Below are 17,324 nucleotides of genomic sequence, written 5' to 3' on the forward strand. Positions count from 1 at the left end.
GGTGTTAGGGTTAGGCACCAAGCAGGGAGGGTTAGATTTAGGCAGCTGGGAAGGGAGGGGTAGGGTTAGGTAGCACCAGGGAGGGTTAGGGTTAGGCACCCACAAGGGAGGGTTAGGGTAGGGGAAAGGGGAGGCTTAGGGTACTTTCTGCGGGGCTGTCGGGATGTCACTGTCAGTATTCTGACCGCAGGCATCCCGTCTATTGGTATATCATACTGAATCCAATTAACAAATATATAGTTTCCGCATCTGTTGCTAAATAAATTGAGTTTGCATTCTGCTAGGTTTTTGTAGATTTTATCATAATATTTAGAATATAATAATATATGTATCAAGTTAAAGTAAAAACAAGTCAATATATAAGTATATTTTAGAAAATAGGGACACAGATTATTGATATTAGTAACTGTATAGTAGCTCAAGCATAATATTCTGTAGCACTGTAAAATGTTTTTTTTTATTTATTTATGATATGTTTAATAAACGATAGTCTAATTACAACAACATTTTATCATTGGGGGTAATTCAGACCTGATCGCTCGGTAGCATTTTTTGCAGTGCTGCGATCAGGTCAAAACTGCGTATGCACCGCAATGGGTACAAAGCGTATCGCCGCTCAGGTTTGTGTGAAGAATCCATTTGCACGGGCGATCGCAAGGAGATTGACAGGAAGAAGGCGTTTGTGGGTGTCAACTGACCGTTTTCAGGGAGTGATTGGAAAAACGCTGGCACGTCCATGCTTTTGCAGAGCGGGTGACTGATGTCAATTCTGGTCCTGGACAGGCTGAAGTGATGGTTGCTGCTGAGTAAGTCCTGGGCAGCTGAAATCGGCAGAAATGAGAATCTTAGTATCGGCTGCGACGGGGGGGGGGGGGCATGTAGTCCGACATGCGATGCAGGATATGACCCACGGGAGCACGCATCATATACACATTATACAATACTGCAACGAACTTGCCGATATCGTACAGTTGGCCTAATTCAGATCTGATCGCAGCAGTAAATTTGTTAGTTAATGGGCATACCTGGGTGGTCATTCCGAGTTTTTCTCTCGGTAAATTTTTTCGCATTGCAGCGATTTTCCGCTTAGTGTGCATGCGCAATGTTCGCACTGCGACTGCGCCAAGTAAATTTGCTATGCAGTTAGGTATTTTACTCACGGCTTTTTCATCGTTCTGGTGATCGTAATGTGATTGACAGGAAGTGGGTGTTTCTGGGCGGAAACAGGCCGTTTTATGGGAGTGTGCCGAAAAACGCTACCGTTTCTGGGAAACACGCGGGAGTGGCTGGAGAAACGGAGGAGTGTCTGGGCGAACGCTGGGTGTGTTTGTGACGTCAAACCAGGAACGACAAGCACTGAACTGATCGCAGATGCCGAGTAAGTCTGAAGCTACTCAGAAACTGCTAAGAGAGGTCTAATCGCAATATTGCGAATCCGTCGGTCGCAATTTTAAGAAGCTAAGATTCGCTTCCAGTAGGCGGCGACTTAGCGTGAGTAAATGTGCTAAAAGCAGCTTGCGAGCGAACAACTCGGAATGAGGGCCCTGATCACTAGGTTGCATTTTCGTACAGCAGACGGTCAGGTCTAAACTGAGCATGCATATGCACCGCAATGCGCAGGTGCGTCACACGGGTATAAAGCAGATCACTGCTCAGCGATGGGTTTGTGCGAAGGATTCGTTCGCACGGGCGTTCACAAGGAGATTGACAACAAGAAGGCGTTTGTCGGTGTCAACTGACCGTTTTCTGGGAGTGTTTGAAAAAACGCAGGCGTGTCCAAGTGTTTGCAGGGAGGGTTCCTGACGTCAATTTCCGGTCCCGGACAGGCTGAAGTGATCGCAGTGGCTGAGTAAGTCCTGGGCTACTCAGAGACTGCACAAAATCTGTTTGTACAGCTCTGCTACACATGCGTTCGAACACTTGCAAAGCGAAAATACACTCCCCTATGGGCAGCGACTATGTGAACGCAGGACTCTAAAAAAAAACCCTAGCGAGCGAACAGTGCTCAATTAGCCCCCATGTGCACTACAAGGGGCGGGGAGGGGGGAGGGGGGGGGGGGGGGAAAGGGGCAGATATATAACGTGCAGAGAGAGTTGGATTTGGGTGGGTTATTTTGTTTTTGTGCAGGGTAAATACGTGCTGCTTTATTTTTACACTGTAATTTAGATTTCAGTTTGAACTCACCATACCCAAATCTAACTCTCTCTGCACATGTTATATCTGCCCCCCCTGCAGTGCACATGGTTTTGCCCATTAGCTAACAAGTTTTCTGCTGCGATCAGATCTGCATTAGGCCCAGTGTGTTAATTATTAGTGTGTTACACTTTGTGAGATGTTTTATTTATATTTAATATTTTATTTTTGTTTAAAGAAAACAAAACTGGTGGTAGAGAAAAAATTAAAATTTCCAATGATAATGCCCCACTCTAGCTATACTAATGTTGCAGATTTAAGGGGCCCATACATCAGGCAGGTATCGGCGCAATTCCCGTTCTGCTGATGCCATGTTGGAAACTGTTGATTTGCCAATTCTGACCAAAAAAAAGATTGGGATCGGCGAGTCAGGGATTTTTAACATGCTGGTTTTTATTTTTCCAATTCCCCAACAGGTAATTGATCATCGATGTCCACCGATCATTAGATTGTGAGAATGGGAATCAGGTCGTAGATGTATGGCCACACTACTCATCCTTATTGCTAACAAAGTACATACCAACAGTAGACCGTATTATACCCATTTTACATCGCAAAGCTTGTAACACGGGTTATAGCACATGAGCGTGCATAACCTTTGGTGCTGTTTGGTGTAAAAAGGCCCAGTTGGAATGATCCAGGTCGAATTCCAACTTGAGTAGCTTGCAGGGTTGAACATGGGTTCAGCCCATCAAGCTGCGCTGTGTAAACGGGAGCTGGGTCGTGTTGACCCGGCTCCCGTTCACAGTGTATGTGCAGGTGGCACTTGGAGATCATGTGGTCTCCAAGCAAACACCCTCCGCCCCCTCCCCATCCCCCCCACGCGTCACCCATGACGTCACCAACCTGGCAATATGCCGGATTGGAAAGTGCGGCGGTGAGGGCCCTGAGGCGGGTCGCACCTGGGAGACTCCCATGTCAGGCTCTCGGTGCGACCCGCTATGTTAGGTCTAAAAGAGGTATTAGAGAGAATTTCTGCCTCACATTGCGGTGGTCATGAGCAAAACTTCACCCAGGGCACTTTCTGTGTAGAGTGTACATTCTAAATGTCAGGCTTGTTTTGAAATTCTGAGAATGATTTTTGTATTTATTATTATTAGTATTATTATTTATTATCCTAGTCCAGCAGACAAAGCCACTATTTAGTAAATATGTCCCATGGTGTATGTGGTGGAGATTAAACTGTAGCTGCAACAGGAACTGATGTGTACAATTAAATATTCTATGGAAAGTGCTGCAAAATATGATGGCATTGTCTAAATAATGATAAACTGTATATCGCTGAAATATAATCCATGCAAAATGTTACATTAAATCAAGATAACTGCTATTGTTCAGAATAATTCTATGTACTGTAGCTAGTGTATTTCTTTGTTTCAGGTGTAGAAGTAGTGAAGCCTTATACTCCAGTATCACCGACCTTAGTTCCTGATCCCCTGCAGCCATCACAACATAATGAAAAATCCATCTATATGATGATCAAAATCTACCCGAATGGAAGTTTTACTCCGCAGATTGATAAATTGGCAATAGGTAAGACACTCTGATATGAAGAAGAAACCTGTAGAAAATTGTCAATAAAATACAGCTTTGTCCTAAATATTTATTCACAAATGCTGCATGATCCTGTTTTTTTACACATACCTTGTTCCCAAGTTTTTTACTGCATACATAATACTCTGGTGTAAACAAAAGCATTAAAGTAGTGATTTTTTTCACTAACCTCTGAGAAATATATCTCCCAGTGTGTACAATTTGTGGTCCACTGAGGCTCATAGCCATACCTTGTAAATATTTTATTGCACTTGTGCAAATAATATATCTGTTGTTAGGGATAATCTACCAATAGAACATGTATATGTTACTACTAAAGACATTAGTTTTATACCCCCTTCACACCACACAAATAACCCGGTATCGACGTGCGGTGTGAAAGGGGCCTTGCCGAAATCGCGGGTCGCCTGACCAGGGCCGGTTCCAGGGCTTCTGGCGCCCCGGGCGGCATTGGGGGGGGGGGGGGGGGCGTGGCTTCATACAGAGGGCGTGGTCATTTACGCCACCTGTACAGACTGGAATGATGCGCGGTGCGCGATGACGTCATCGCGCACCGCACATCAAAGGTCCTTTCAATGAAGAGAAACTAGACGCGTAGCGTCTAGTTCCCTTCGTGGAGAGGACCTTGGCCGTGCGGTGTGCGATGAAGGCGGCGCCCCGGGCAAAAGTACTGCTTGCCCGTGGCAAGATCCGCTACTGCGCCTGACTCGGCAATTCAACCCGGGTATAAAGTAGTGTTATACCCGGGTTGAATACTGGGTCATTGGCTGCGTAAACGGGCTCCCACGTCGATGCGACCCGGGACTCGTTTGCTAGATAGGGAGAGGCGGCGCGGAGATGACCTCATCTCCCAGCGCCACCTCCGCCCCCGCCGACGGCTCCGCCCCCCTGCTGCTATGGCAACCCGCCCGGCTTATTGGCGGGTCGGGAAAGCATGCAGCAGCTGCTAATGCCGGATCCCACCCTGGAAGGACCCGCTTCCAATTCCCGGGTGGGATCCGGCATTGGCAGTGTGAAAGGGGTATTAGCCAGGGATGTACAGTCATTGTAGGCAGGTGAGGCAGAGCCTATCCTGTCATACTCCAAAGTTTTAATATAAAAATGATAAGAATAATACAAAGAAGATATTAATAACTTGTAAACATCTTTTTTATTGCAATAATTTTTAGCGTTAAAACTCACCAGATCTGTGGAGCTCCCTGAAATTGCAGGGAGGTACGAGAGGCGAGGCAGTCAGACTCACCTCTGGTAGTCAGACACTGTTTGCAGAGCTGGAAGTGGGGCAATACAATGACCAGTAATACTGCACAGAAGGAGAAGGAGAGCCAAAAGAGGCATATGCCTCCCTGTGTGTGGGGGTGGAAGGGGTTGGGGGGCATGCCTTTAGCACTGATGGACGCCTTGGATGTGTCATGTGATCAGGAAGTGCACTGCTCTGTCATTAGAGTTCAGCAGCAGGGGGAGGAAGAGAAGACACAGGGATGCAGGTACACCCTCTTACTTCATTTATTATTATTACTAGCTGTTCTACCCGTTCTTCACATGGGAGTTTCTGATTTTCACGGTTGTACATATACATGAGTGTTAATAATTTGGTAAATCTATAGAGCTGTAAATTTTAAATGTGTTAATTAAGTTAATAATAATTTATTTATTATTTATTTATTAACAGTTTCTTATATAGCGCAGCATATTCCGTTGCGCTTTACAATTAGAACAACAGTAATAGAACAAAACTGGGTAAAAACAGACAGACATAGGAGGTAGGAAGGAAATAATAATCCATGGTTCTTGTCGTTACCCGAGGAGCACCCGTAGCAGATACAGTAAAAAGTGACAGGACCATTTTTATAGTTTATAAAATTCTACCCAGTGGAGGTTCAATCTAAATTTTGATCCGATTGTCTGTTTAGCCATTATGCTTTACGCAACGCAAGCCTGCATCGATAATGATGTCATCATGTCAACCACCTTTTCATCCCGTTAGGGGAGGTTTATTAAAATCCTAATTAACTAGCTTTCCTATTTCCCTCCTATAGAGTAGCTTTGTTAAATTTCAGCTACCTAACATATCAGGTAGTAAGAGAATCAGTGATGAGTCAGTCAGTAAGTGAGGTCTCTCGCATTTATATATATATATCCCCTTGATGAAGTCCTCACATTAGGATGAAATGCGTTAGACAGGGACTCGGACTTCCCATATGCGGACAGATAAGCTGTTTATATTTTTCAATCTTGTACGTTTGTTACCTGCATTTTTCGGACAGATAAACTGTTTATATTTTTTAATCTTGTATGTTTGTTACCTGCATTTGTGGCAGGACTGTGCCTATTAAATTGTCACTGTTTTTATTTTACCTGGCTCTCCAAATAATTATTGGAACTTGCAGAGTTCCTAATTTTTGAGCTTTTGTAAAAATTTTTAAAACAGTACACACTATGGTGGTCATTTCGAGTTGTTCGATCGCTGCCGTTTTTAGCAGAATAGCGATCAGGCTTAAAATGGGAGATTCTGTGCATGTGTATGGGCCGCAGGGCACACGCGCTAAGTATTTTCACACAAAACAAAGCCGTTTTACACAGGTCTGAGCGATGCTTTTCAGTTGCTCTGCTGATCGGTGAGTGAGTGACAGGAAGTGGGTGTTTCTGGGCGGAAACTGTGCGTTTTCCGGGAGTGTGCTAAAAAACACAGGCATGTCAGGCTAAAACGCAGGAGTGGCTGGAGAAACGGGGGAGTGGCTGGCCGAACGCAGGGCGTGTTTGTGACGTCAAACCAGGAACTAAACGGACTAAGGTGATCGCAATCTAGGAGTACGTCTGGAGCTACTCAGAAACTGCAGGGAAATATTTAATATCAGAACTGCTAATCTTTCGTTCGCAATTCTGCTAAACTAAGATACACTCCCAGAGGGCGGCGGCCTAGCGTGTACAATGCTGCTAAAAGCAGCTAGCGAGCGATCAACTCGGAATGAGGGCCAATGTTGTTTTTATCTCTTTTTTCACATGTCCGACTACTAAGTGTCATCAGCCTGAAGGTTTTTTAAGCTATGTTGCTACCTATTGTTTTTTTTTACTACACCTAAGTTCACAGGTTTTTTCACTGACACTAGCAGACTCTTTTATTTACTCAATTTTCTGAATATATATATATATATATATATATATATATATACTGCTCAAAAAATAAAGGGAACACTAAAATAACACATCCTAGATCTGAATGAATTAAATATTCTTATTAAATACTTTGTTTTTTACATAGTTGAATGTGCTGACAACAAAATCACACAAAAATTATCAATGGAAATCAAACTTAATAACCCATGGAGGTCTGGATTTGGAGTCACTCAAAATTGAAAAGTGGAAAAACATACTACAGGCTGATCCAACTTTGATGTAATGTCCTTAAAACAAGTTAAAATGAGGCTCAGTAGTGAGTGTGGCCTCCACGTGCCTGTATGACCTCCCTACAACTCCTGGGCATGCTCCTGATTAGGTGGTGGATGGTCTCCTGAGGGATCTCCTCCCAGACCTGGACTAAAGCATCCGCCAACTCTTGGACAGTCTGTGGTGCAACATGTCGTTGGTGGATGGAGCGAGACATGATGTCCCAGATGTGCTCAATTGGATTCAGGTCTGGGGAACGGGCGGGCCAGTTCATAGCATCAATGCCTTCCTCTTGCAGGAACTGCTGACACACTCCAGTCACATGCATTGTCTTGCATTAGGAGGAACCCAGGGCCAACCGCACCAGCATATGGTCTCACAAGGGGTCTGAGGATCTCACCTCGGTACCTAAAGGCAGTCAGGCTACCTCTGGCGAGCACATGGAGGGCTGTGCGGCCCCCCAAAGAAATGCCACCCCTCACCATTACTGAACCACTGCCAAACCAATCATGCTGGAGGATGTTGAAGGCAGCAGAACATTCTCCTTGGCGTCTCCAGGCTCTGTCACGTCTGTTACATGTCCTCAGTGAGAACATGCTTTCATCTGTGAAGATGCCAGTGGCCAATTTGCTAATCTTGGTGTTCTCTGGCAAATGCCAAACGTTCTGCACGGTGTTGGGCTGTAAGCACAACCCCCACCTGTGGACATCGGGCCCTCACACCACCCTTATGGAGTCTGTTTCTGATCATTTGAGTAGACACATGCACATTTATGGCTTGCTGGAGGTCATTTTGCAGGGCTCTGGCAGTGCTCCTCCTGTTCCTCCTTGCACAAAGGCGGAGGTAGCGGTCCTGCTGCTGGGTTGTTGCCCTCCTACGGCCTCCTCGACATCTCCTAATGTACTGGCCTGTCTCCTGGTAGCGCCTCCATGCTCTGGACACTACGCTGACAGACACAGCAAACCTTGTTGCCACAGCTCGCATTGATGTGCCATCCTGGATGAGCTGCACTGCATGAGCCACTTGTGTGGGTTGTAGACTCCGTCTCATGCTACCTCTAGAGTGAAAGCACCGCCAGCTTTCAAAAGTGACCAAAACATCAACCAGAAAGCATAGGAGCTGAGATGTGGTCTGTGGTCACCACCTGCAGAACAACTCCGTTATTGGGGGTCTCTTGCTAATTGCCTATAATTTCCACCTATTGTCTATTCCGTTTGCACAACAGCATGTGAAATTGATTGTCAATCAGTGTTGCTTCCTAAGTGGACAGTTTGATTTCACAGAAGTGTGATTGACTTGGAGTTACATTGTGTTGTTTAAGTGTTCCCAAAAACGGTATATATATATATATATATATATATATATATACACACACACACACACACACACACAGAGGTCGAGTATCCCTTATTCAAAATCACACATTTTTGGTTCCCCTACTGAGATAATAACACATTTACATGGGCGTACGCAGAACATTTTACTAGGGGGTGCACCGTCGGAGGGGGGTGTTTTGCACCACCTACTGAGCATGTCTAGCAACGCCATTGGGTGTGTCTAGCACTGCATATTGGTACTCAAAGCAATATAAATCAGATACCACAAGGGGCGTTGCCACTGCACATGTGAGCGTGTCAACATGACACACTATCTGTTTCTCATTACTCTGGGAGCTTTCCATTCCATATGCACCTTACTTACAGTATATGGTGGTTTCTCACAACAGGGAACATCTGAAGAAATGTCCTCCCTGGGCAGAGAGCATCTTCTATCATTAATCACTATTCATTTAGGAAATTACATGGTCCAGAAGATGTTTTTTTCGTGTAGGAATATAACCAAGATCATCATCATGCAACAGAAGTTCAACCAGACTCGTGTCATCTCCTACCAATACCCTCATCTTCTCCCTGTGTCTCTAAGCCACACCCTCATCTCCTCCCTGTGTCTCTCAGACACACCCTCACCTCCCAGCCACACCATCTCCTCCCCTCCCTGCGTTGGCTTTCACCCCCAACATCATCCCCTCCCAGCGTTGTCTCTCATCCACATTCCTCTCCTGCCTGCGTCTCCCTGTCACGCATCTCTTTCAATCTGCCTCACTTTGTATCTCTCAGTCTCCCCCTTCACTCTGTACCTCTCAGCCTCCCACCCTGCACTCTGCCTCTCAGCCTGCCCCCTGCGCTCTGTGTCTATTAGCCTTCACCACCCTTCATTCTGTGTCTAGCGCCCCTTACACATATGCCCCCAGTAATGCTAGATACACATATGCCCCCCAGTGTTGCCCCTTACTCAATGTCCCCAGTGGTGCCATATAGACATATTCCATCAGTGGTGCCAGATAAACATATGCCCTCATACTACCAGATACACATATGCCCCCAGCGGTGCCAGATACATATATGCTCCCAGCGGTGCCAGATATATATATGCCCCCAGCGGTGACAGATACATATGCCCCCAAGCTACCAGATACATAAATGCCCCCAGGCTGCCAGATACAGAAATGCCCCCAGTGGTGCCAGATACATGTGCCCCCAGTGGTGCCAGATACATATATGTCCCCAAGCTGGCAGATACATAAATGCCCCCAGTGGTGCCAGATACATAAATGCCCCCCGCGGTGCCAAATACATATGCCCCCAGTGTTGCCAGATACATATATACCCCCAAGCTGCCAGATACATAAATGCCCCCAGTGGTGCCAGATACATAAATGCCCCCAGTGGTGCCAGATGCATAAATGCCTCCTGCGGTGCCAGATACATAAATACCTCTAGTGGTACCAGATACATAAATGCCCCCAGCGGTGCCAGATACATAAATGTCCCCAGCGGTGCCAGATACATATGCCCCCAGCGGTGCTAGATACATATGCCCCCAGCGGTGCCAGATACATATGCCCCCAGTGCTGCCAGATACATAAATGCCCCCAGCAGTGCCAGATACATTAATACCCCTAAGCTGCAAGATACATAAATACCCCCAAGCTGCCAGATACATATATGCCCCCAAGCTGCCAGATACATAAATGCCCCCAGTGGTGCCAGATACATGTGCCCCCAGTACTGCCAGATAAATATATGCCCTCAAGCTGCCAGATACATAAACGCCCCCAGCGGTGCCAGATACATAAATGCCCCCGCGGTGCCAAATACATATGCCCCCAGTGCTGCCAGATACATGTATGCCCCTAACGGTGCCAGATACATAATTGCCCCCAAGCTGCCAGATACATAAATGCCCCCAGTGCTGCCAGATACATATATGCCCCCAGTGCTGCCAGATACATATATGCCCCCAGAGGTGCCAGATACATAAATGCCCCCAGCGGTGCCAGATACATAAATGCCCCCAGCAGTGCCAGATACATATGCCCCCAGTGTTGGCAGATACATATGCCCCCAGTGTTGTCAGATACATATGCCCCCCAGTGCTGCCAGATACACAAATGCCCCCTGCGGTGCCAGATACATATGACACTAGTACTGCCAGATAAACAAATGTCCCCTGCGGTGCCAGTTACATATGAGCCCAGTGCTGCTAGATACACAAATGCCCCCTGCGGTGCCAGATACACAAATGCCCCATGTGTTGCTCACCCTCCTCTGCTGCCGCCAATTCCCGTCTCTGACACTGAGAGGAGGAGAGTGCAGCGCGTCTCTCTTGTGCCTCACCTCACTCACTGTGTCCCTGTCCCAGCCAATCAAAGCTCACGGGCCGGCAGCCATTCAAGAGCCGGTCCACGGGCTCTGATTGGCTGACAGCCAAGAGACATTTTAAATGACTGCTGGAGATGGAGACACAGTGAGAGGTAGGAGAGACGCACGCTGCACTCTCCTTCCTTCAGCGTCAGAGATAGGAATTGGCGGCAGCAGCAGAAGGCGTGTGTGCAGGGATGCCGGACATTAGGGGGTGCCTGTGCACACCAGGCACCCCCCGTGCCCACGCCTATGCACAATATATATGTATATTATATTATAAATCTATATATCTATTGATAAAGCTAAATATTTATCGTATATATAACCCTTTATGAGGTCTAAGAACACTGTACGCTATCTACGTAAGAAGTACCGTAAGGGTACGTAAGTTGCGTATCGATCGCTTAGCCGTGATCGAGACGCTCAGGCGTCACGTTCACTCACGGCCAAGTGATCACAGGCAGGCACGCTATTGGCTGTTGACTATCGTAATGATTCGCTATAGCGTAGCGGCGCTCGGGACCACGAGGAGATCACCAGCGATGCAGACGCTCACAACGTTAAACCTTTATATCTATACCTTTAGCAATGAAATACACAGTAAACCTTAGTGCAGAGACAAAGTGTAAGTGCAACCTTGTGTAACCTGATTAACTACAAAGCTGCTTGAGCGTCACCGACGCTCAGAGAATACTTAACACTATAAAGAATACACAGATACCTGGGCTTAGGGTCCGAAACCTATTATATGTATTATGACTATTATACTTGCAAAAAGAATCACAGTACAAAGCATACACTACAATATAACATAAACCAACTAACCAGATAACTATACAGGAAATACAATACAATACTATAGAGGGGAAAATACGAGAGAAAGAGAAGAGAGAGAGAGAGAGAAATGAGAGAGATGGCTCACAGTAAGACAATATGATTACGGAGAGAACTTACGCACAAGGGGAAACGATCGCATGCGCCTCGATATCCAGCTCCCGGTTATCAGCAATGAGAACCGTTGATGAGAGTGAAGTTGGATATGGTCGGCCTGCTATTTATGCCCCACACATAATACAATTCAATGGTCCCTACAATCTCATTGTTCATTGGACACAGGAATTCGGCTCTGCATTATAACAAAAGGTCATAGGTTGATTCATACAGGTGGGCTGTGACTGTTTCCAACTGTTCAGGTGGGTGGGATACTGGTTTTCCCGCCGCATGATTAAGTAAGAACAAATAATAGTAAATGGACATAAACTTCTTATGTCCATAACTATTCGCACGAGCGATTAATCCGCTCCAAACCAACACCGGAATATTGCTATTTAAATACTCTTCCGATGGGTACCAAACACTGCTGTATGACCCCTGTCAGACCCTTCGTACAATACAAAGAGGAATCTCTCTGTTCAGGAACGTGCTATGTTAACCAAACTTTCAGAATCTATCAAAGGGACCATGATCTATAAAATACCTTATTACTGAAAATATGTAACGATTGAGTCGCACGCTACGACTACACAAACTTTACCGTAAATACGCATACCGAGCACCAGCGGGTGCACGCAACTGCGGGTATGCGCCTTCACGGGAGAGCGCACGCATGCGCAGCGCGGACCAGTGTGAGGTGCAAATATGGCAATGTGTATAGAGATATTTTTCTGACTTTGACAGTCCACCCTTTGGCAGTCAATAATAACTGCCACCTTCTAAAATATTTCAAAAGGAGAAAAATATATGTCAGGGGTTAATTCATTTCCATGGTTGGGTAAGGAAGGAGAGAGGAGTAGGTGTGAAGAGGGTATGACCTAGTGAGATAGCAGAAGCATGTGTGTATGAGTCCATGTTTGGGGGGTCATGTATCATCGTGCCGTACGTGTTGTAAATCAAGCTTCGAGGTATTGCGAAGTATACATTTGAATTCCTTCTTATCCCGTATTAAGGGTCTGTGGATGGGCTGTCAAACTCTACCGAGCTCATTTCGACTTTCAGTTGTAACAAAATGGGGAAGCACATTTTAGTTGATGATACATGAATGGGGGAGGTATGTGGTTGCTGATATCTGTGCCTGTATTCCCTATCGACTATGTGTGTTATTACCTGAGGGTTGTAGAGATGAAGATAAAGAACACTTATGGAAAATGCAGTGGTATTCTATGTCAGGTTAATGTACATCTGTCGGTTGAAGTTTTGTTCGGTATCAGTTGAATGTCGTCTTCTTTGCGCTGTTTTGCTCATTAGGCGTGAGCAATAAGCTTTGTCAATGCCATTAGATTTACAAAAAATGTTGGGCTAGCGTAATTTTAAGAATTCTAGGGAAACTGGGGATCCATGGCAAAGTTCATCAAATGTCCATATCTCAAGTGGTCAAAACTTCTTCTTTGGTCTATCCGTTGTCTGTTTAGCGTCTCATCAACTTCCTCTTCCAAGGGGGTCTTGTTATCTTGGAGAAAAAACCAGAAAAACAGGTGAAAGAAACGGACCGTATAATCGCATTTTCATCACATCATTGTTTCTATCGTTGGGTCGTAAATCAAATCCAGGTTAATTACAGTTTCCTCACTCCTCAAACTCATCACTCTGGTACTTTGTTTGCACCTCATTAAAGCCTGCCCGCATCTAAATATCAATCCAATCGATATAACAACACCTAAGATACATAGTAGAAACTTCCCAACATCCATTATGACTCCTTGAGCCCAGTCTCCCAAACCAGAGAACCAATTTCGCGGGTTCAACCATGACACCCAACCAGTCAGCTCATTACCTACAGCAGCAAGGGTGAGATTGTGTTTTCGGCGAAATTCCCACTTCAATTGGAGAATATCGTCCATCTTTTGGTCTATGACCTCGACCGGATCCTCGGTGCTATTCGTGATATACGTGCAACACTTCACGCCGTATTGTGTTGCCAATGTAACACAATATCCGCCTGTCACTGCTGTGAGGTAATTAAGAACCATTCTATGCTGTACCAGTTCTGTTTTATAAGCTTGCAGTTCTCTTCCAGTGTATCTAAACGTGTCATCATACATTTCAGTGATATTATCTAACAAATTGGCGAGTGCGGAAATGTATCTGTAATTCATCACTCCTCGAGCGGTGCGAGTGAAATCTAACGCCACCAGAACCTGAATCCCGGTGGATTCATGGATCAGATCAGAGGCCGGATGCTCTAAACTTTCTGACAGTTGTCTTTTAACGAGGTGCTCGTAATGAGTGTGAGTATAAGGAGCTTGGGCACCACGGTGTATGTCTTTCATTTTGTCATGTGACACAGTCATTACTTCAGGCAATACTTTTCCAATATAACACAATCCTTCAGAGTTTGGGGCAAGCCACTTGTACGCCTTTCTCCCGCATATGAAATATGCATCATCGGGGAGAACATATGGGACGGAGAAGGACATTACCATATTACACACCTTCCAGGTGAAATCTCCTAACCCTAATTCTTCCATCTGCTTAATGCACGTATCAGGTTGTACGATATGTGCACAGTATCCTGGTGATACTTCTCCAACTCTAGTAATCCTATTTCCTAAGGTGTACCTATACCGGAAAGATTTTCCTCTACTGGCTATGTGGCGTACAAGCTCTGTATCTGTAGGCATCCTATCTGCTCTATGCGAAAAGGTCATGGTGTGGTCACTCCATGACACTTCCCAATTTCCCGGCTTTCGGGGATTGGAGATGTTAAAACATAATAGGGACCTATCCACGTGGTATTGGTGGAGCTTCAAACTAGGAGGGCTGGAGATATTAAACCTCCGGTCCACCGGTCTCCCACCATTTAACTCAAGTACCTCCCCTATCGTTAAAGGAAATGGTACTAGCCCTGATTTGCTATGACCCTGAGGTACTTGAGAGCATACCCAACAATCTGTTTTGTTTAATACATTACCCACTAAGGAGTGATAGTCACTCAATGGATGCCGGTCCATATGGATATTAAAACTGGATTGGCATTTCTTTATGCACCCATCCTCAATGACATTGTTACAGAGCCTGCAGATACAGTTTTCTTCAGCTAACAATCCGTCACAATTTCTTCTATGATCAATGCTATCGGATCGTTTTCTGATACTCGCCTTTGCTTGTTGGTTAGGTTGATCTTGGAAAACTACGCCTACATCTTTATCATCAGAACCCATTCCAGAACCTCTCTCGACCTCCATGGTACTCTCGCCGGAACAGACTGCTCTGGTCAACATCATGGTCAACAGGAAAATCCGGATCACAGTCTCTTGGGGCAAGTCCATCTTATAGGAGGAAACGGAGAAGAATGAGAAGGGGGAAAAAGAAATTTCAAGGGAGAGGGGATGGGAAGTGGAGAAAAACAATAAAAGGGAGTGGGGAATCGACAACTGCTTTCGGTCTTCAAGGCTCTGGTGCCGCCTCAGTCCTCCTGGAACTGACACTCCAGTGATACAACCTCTACCGTCTGTTCCCTATCACGGGACTTCTCTGGATCAGCAACCTTCTTGCAGTGGGATGAATGGACCCAAGTCTCTCTCTCAGCAACCTTCAATGCTGTAGTGCTAGTCAATAAGACCTGGTATGGTCCTTCCCATCTGTCAATAAGGCAACCTGAGCGTAGAAAATTTCGTATCATTACATAATCCCCAGGTTCAATGTCATGACAATTACTATCAGGTAGATCAGGAATCACCAACTTTAGATTATCATTTTGATTCCTTAACTGTTTACTCATGTTAATCAAGTACTTTACAGTTACTTCATTGTTACATTTCAAATCATCCTGAGGGTTAATCATGACATGCGGTTGTCGACCAAACAAGATTTCAAAGGGGGACAGATTAAGAGGGGACCTGGGAGTGGTTCTGATGCTATACAAAACAATGGGTAAAGCTTCTGGCCATGTCAATCCTGTCTCTGCCATCACTTTACTCAATTTATTTTTAATAGTGCTGTTCACTCTTTCGACCTTCGCACTCGCCTGTGGACGGTACGGAGTGTGCAGCTTGCTATCAATTCCCATTAATTTACACATTCCTTGAAAGACATCACCTGTAAAATGGGTACCCCTATCACTTTCGATTATTCTAGGGATACCATATCTACATACAAATTCCTGCACAATTTTCTTAGCTGTAAACATAGCGGTATTTGTAGCTGCAGGAAATGCTTCGACCCAATTCGAAAAAACATCTATACAGACAAGTACATATTTCAAATTCCGACAAGGGGGTAATTGTATAAAGTCAATTTGTATTACCTGGAAAGGGCCGCCGGCAGGTGGGATATGGGATGGTTCTGTAGGTATTGCCTTTCCAATATTCTTTCTCAGACAGGTAAGGCATGACATTGCTCTTTTACTCGCATGAGAGGAGAATCCTGGGGCGCACCAATATGCTCTTACCAATTTGCACATTCCCTCCTTGCCTAGATGAGTCAGCCCGTGAGCTGCTTCAGCCAGACATGGAAGATATGCTCTGGGGGCCACTGGTTTACCATGTCCATCCGTCCAGAGCCCTGAGGACTCCTGGCCATATCCCTTTGCCTTCCAGACAGCCTTTTCCTGTGTGGAACACAAATTCTGCATTTCACACAACTTCTGTGTGTTGATGGTATTAAATACCATCAGTTGTGTGGTGTCTGTCTGTATGGGGGTAGCAGCTGCTAACTTAGCAGCTTCGTCTGCTCGGCTGTTACCAAGTGATACTGGGTCTTGGCTATATGTATGTGCTTTACATTTGATAACAGCCACTCTGTCGGGTTCCTGTATCGCTGTTAGAAGCCTTTTTATGTGAGCTGCATGCGCTATCGGTGTACCAGCTGCCGTCATGAAATTTCTGAGGCGCCATAGGGCTCCGAAATCGTGGACTACTCCGAATGCGTATCTAGAATCGGTGTAGATATTGGCTGACTTACCCTTAGCCAATTCACATGCTCTGGTTAGGGCGACCAGTTCAGCAACCTGGGCTGAGTGAGGTGGGCCTAGCGGTTCCGCTTCTATGGTGTCTTGGTCATCTACGACTGCGTATCCAGTACACAAGTCTCCCGAGTCTGACTGTCTGTGACAACTACCGTCCGTGTAGAACGTGAGTTCTGCATTTTCCAATGGGTTGTCACTGATGTCAGGCCTTGCGGTAAAATTTTGGGTCAAATATTCCATACAATCATGTGTATCTTCCTTTGTATTAAATCCTCCTTCCCCATCACTCTCATCTTCCACCCTTTGTGCCTGACCAGGCACACCTGGGAGATATGTTGCAGGATTTAATGCACTGCATCTCCTTATGGTGATGTTTACGGGGGCCATTAGTGCCAATTCCCATCTTGTAAACCTCGCTGATGAGACGTGTCTGGTTTGGGCAGAATTCAATAAGGCTGACACTGCATGTGGCGTATGGATTGTGAGGTTGTGGCCTAGCACGACATCTTCGCATTTTGTCACTAGCAATGCTATCGCAGCAACGCTTCGCAAGCATGTGGGGAGGGATCGCGCTACCGTGTCT

At 45.6% G+C, this 17,324-nt stretch overlaps 1 protein-coding gene across 1 annotated transcript in view; it reads left to right on the forward strand.

The window, feature by feature from the left end:
* The window catches only part of LOC134909718 (cytochrome b5 reductase 4), a 530,443-nt gene that overhangs the window by 425,697 nt on the left and 87,422 nt on the right, over positions 1-17,324 (forward strand). Inside the window, exon 13 of the mRNA XM_063916915.1 lies at positions 3,575-3,727. Coding sequence (XP_063772985.1) covers positions 3,575-3,727 — 153 coding nt within the window. The remainder of the gene's footprint in view (positions 1-3,574; positions 3,728-17,324) is intronic.

This window comes from Pseudophryne corroboree, chromosome 4, assembly GCF_028390025.1.
Source record: "Pseudophryne corroboree isolate aPseCor3 chromosome 4, aPseCor3.hap2, whole genome shotgun sequence".
NCBI lineage: Eukaryota > Metazoa > Chordata > Amphibia > Anura > Myobatrachidae > Pseudophryne > Pseudophryne corroboree.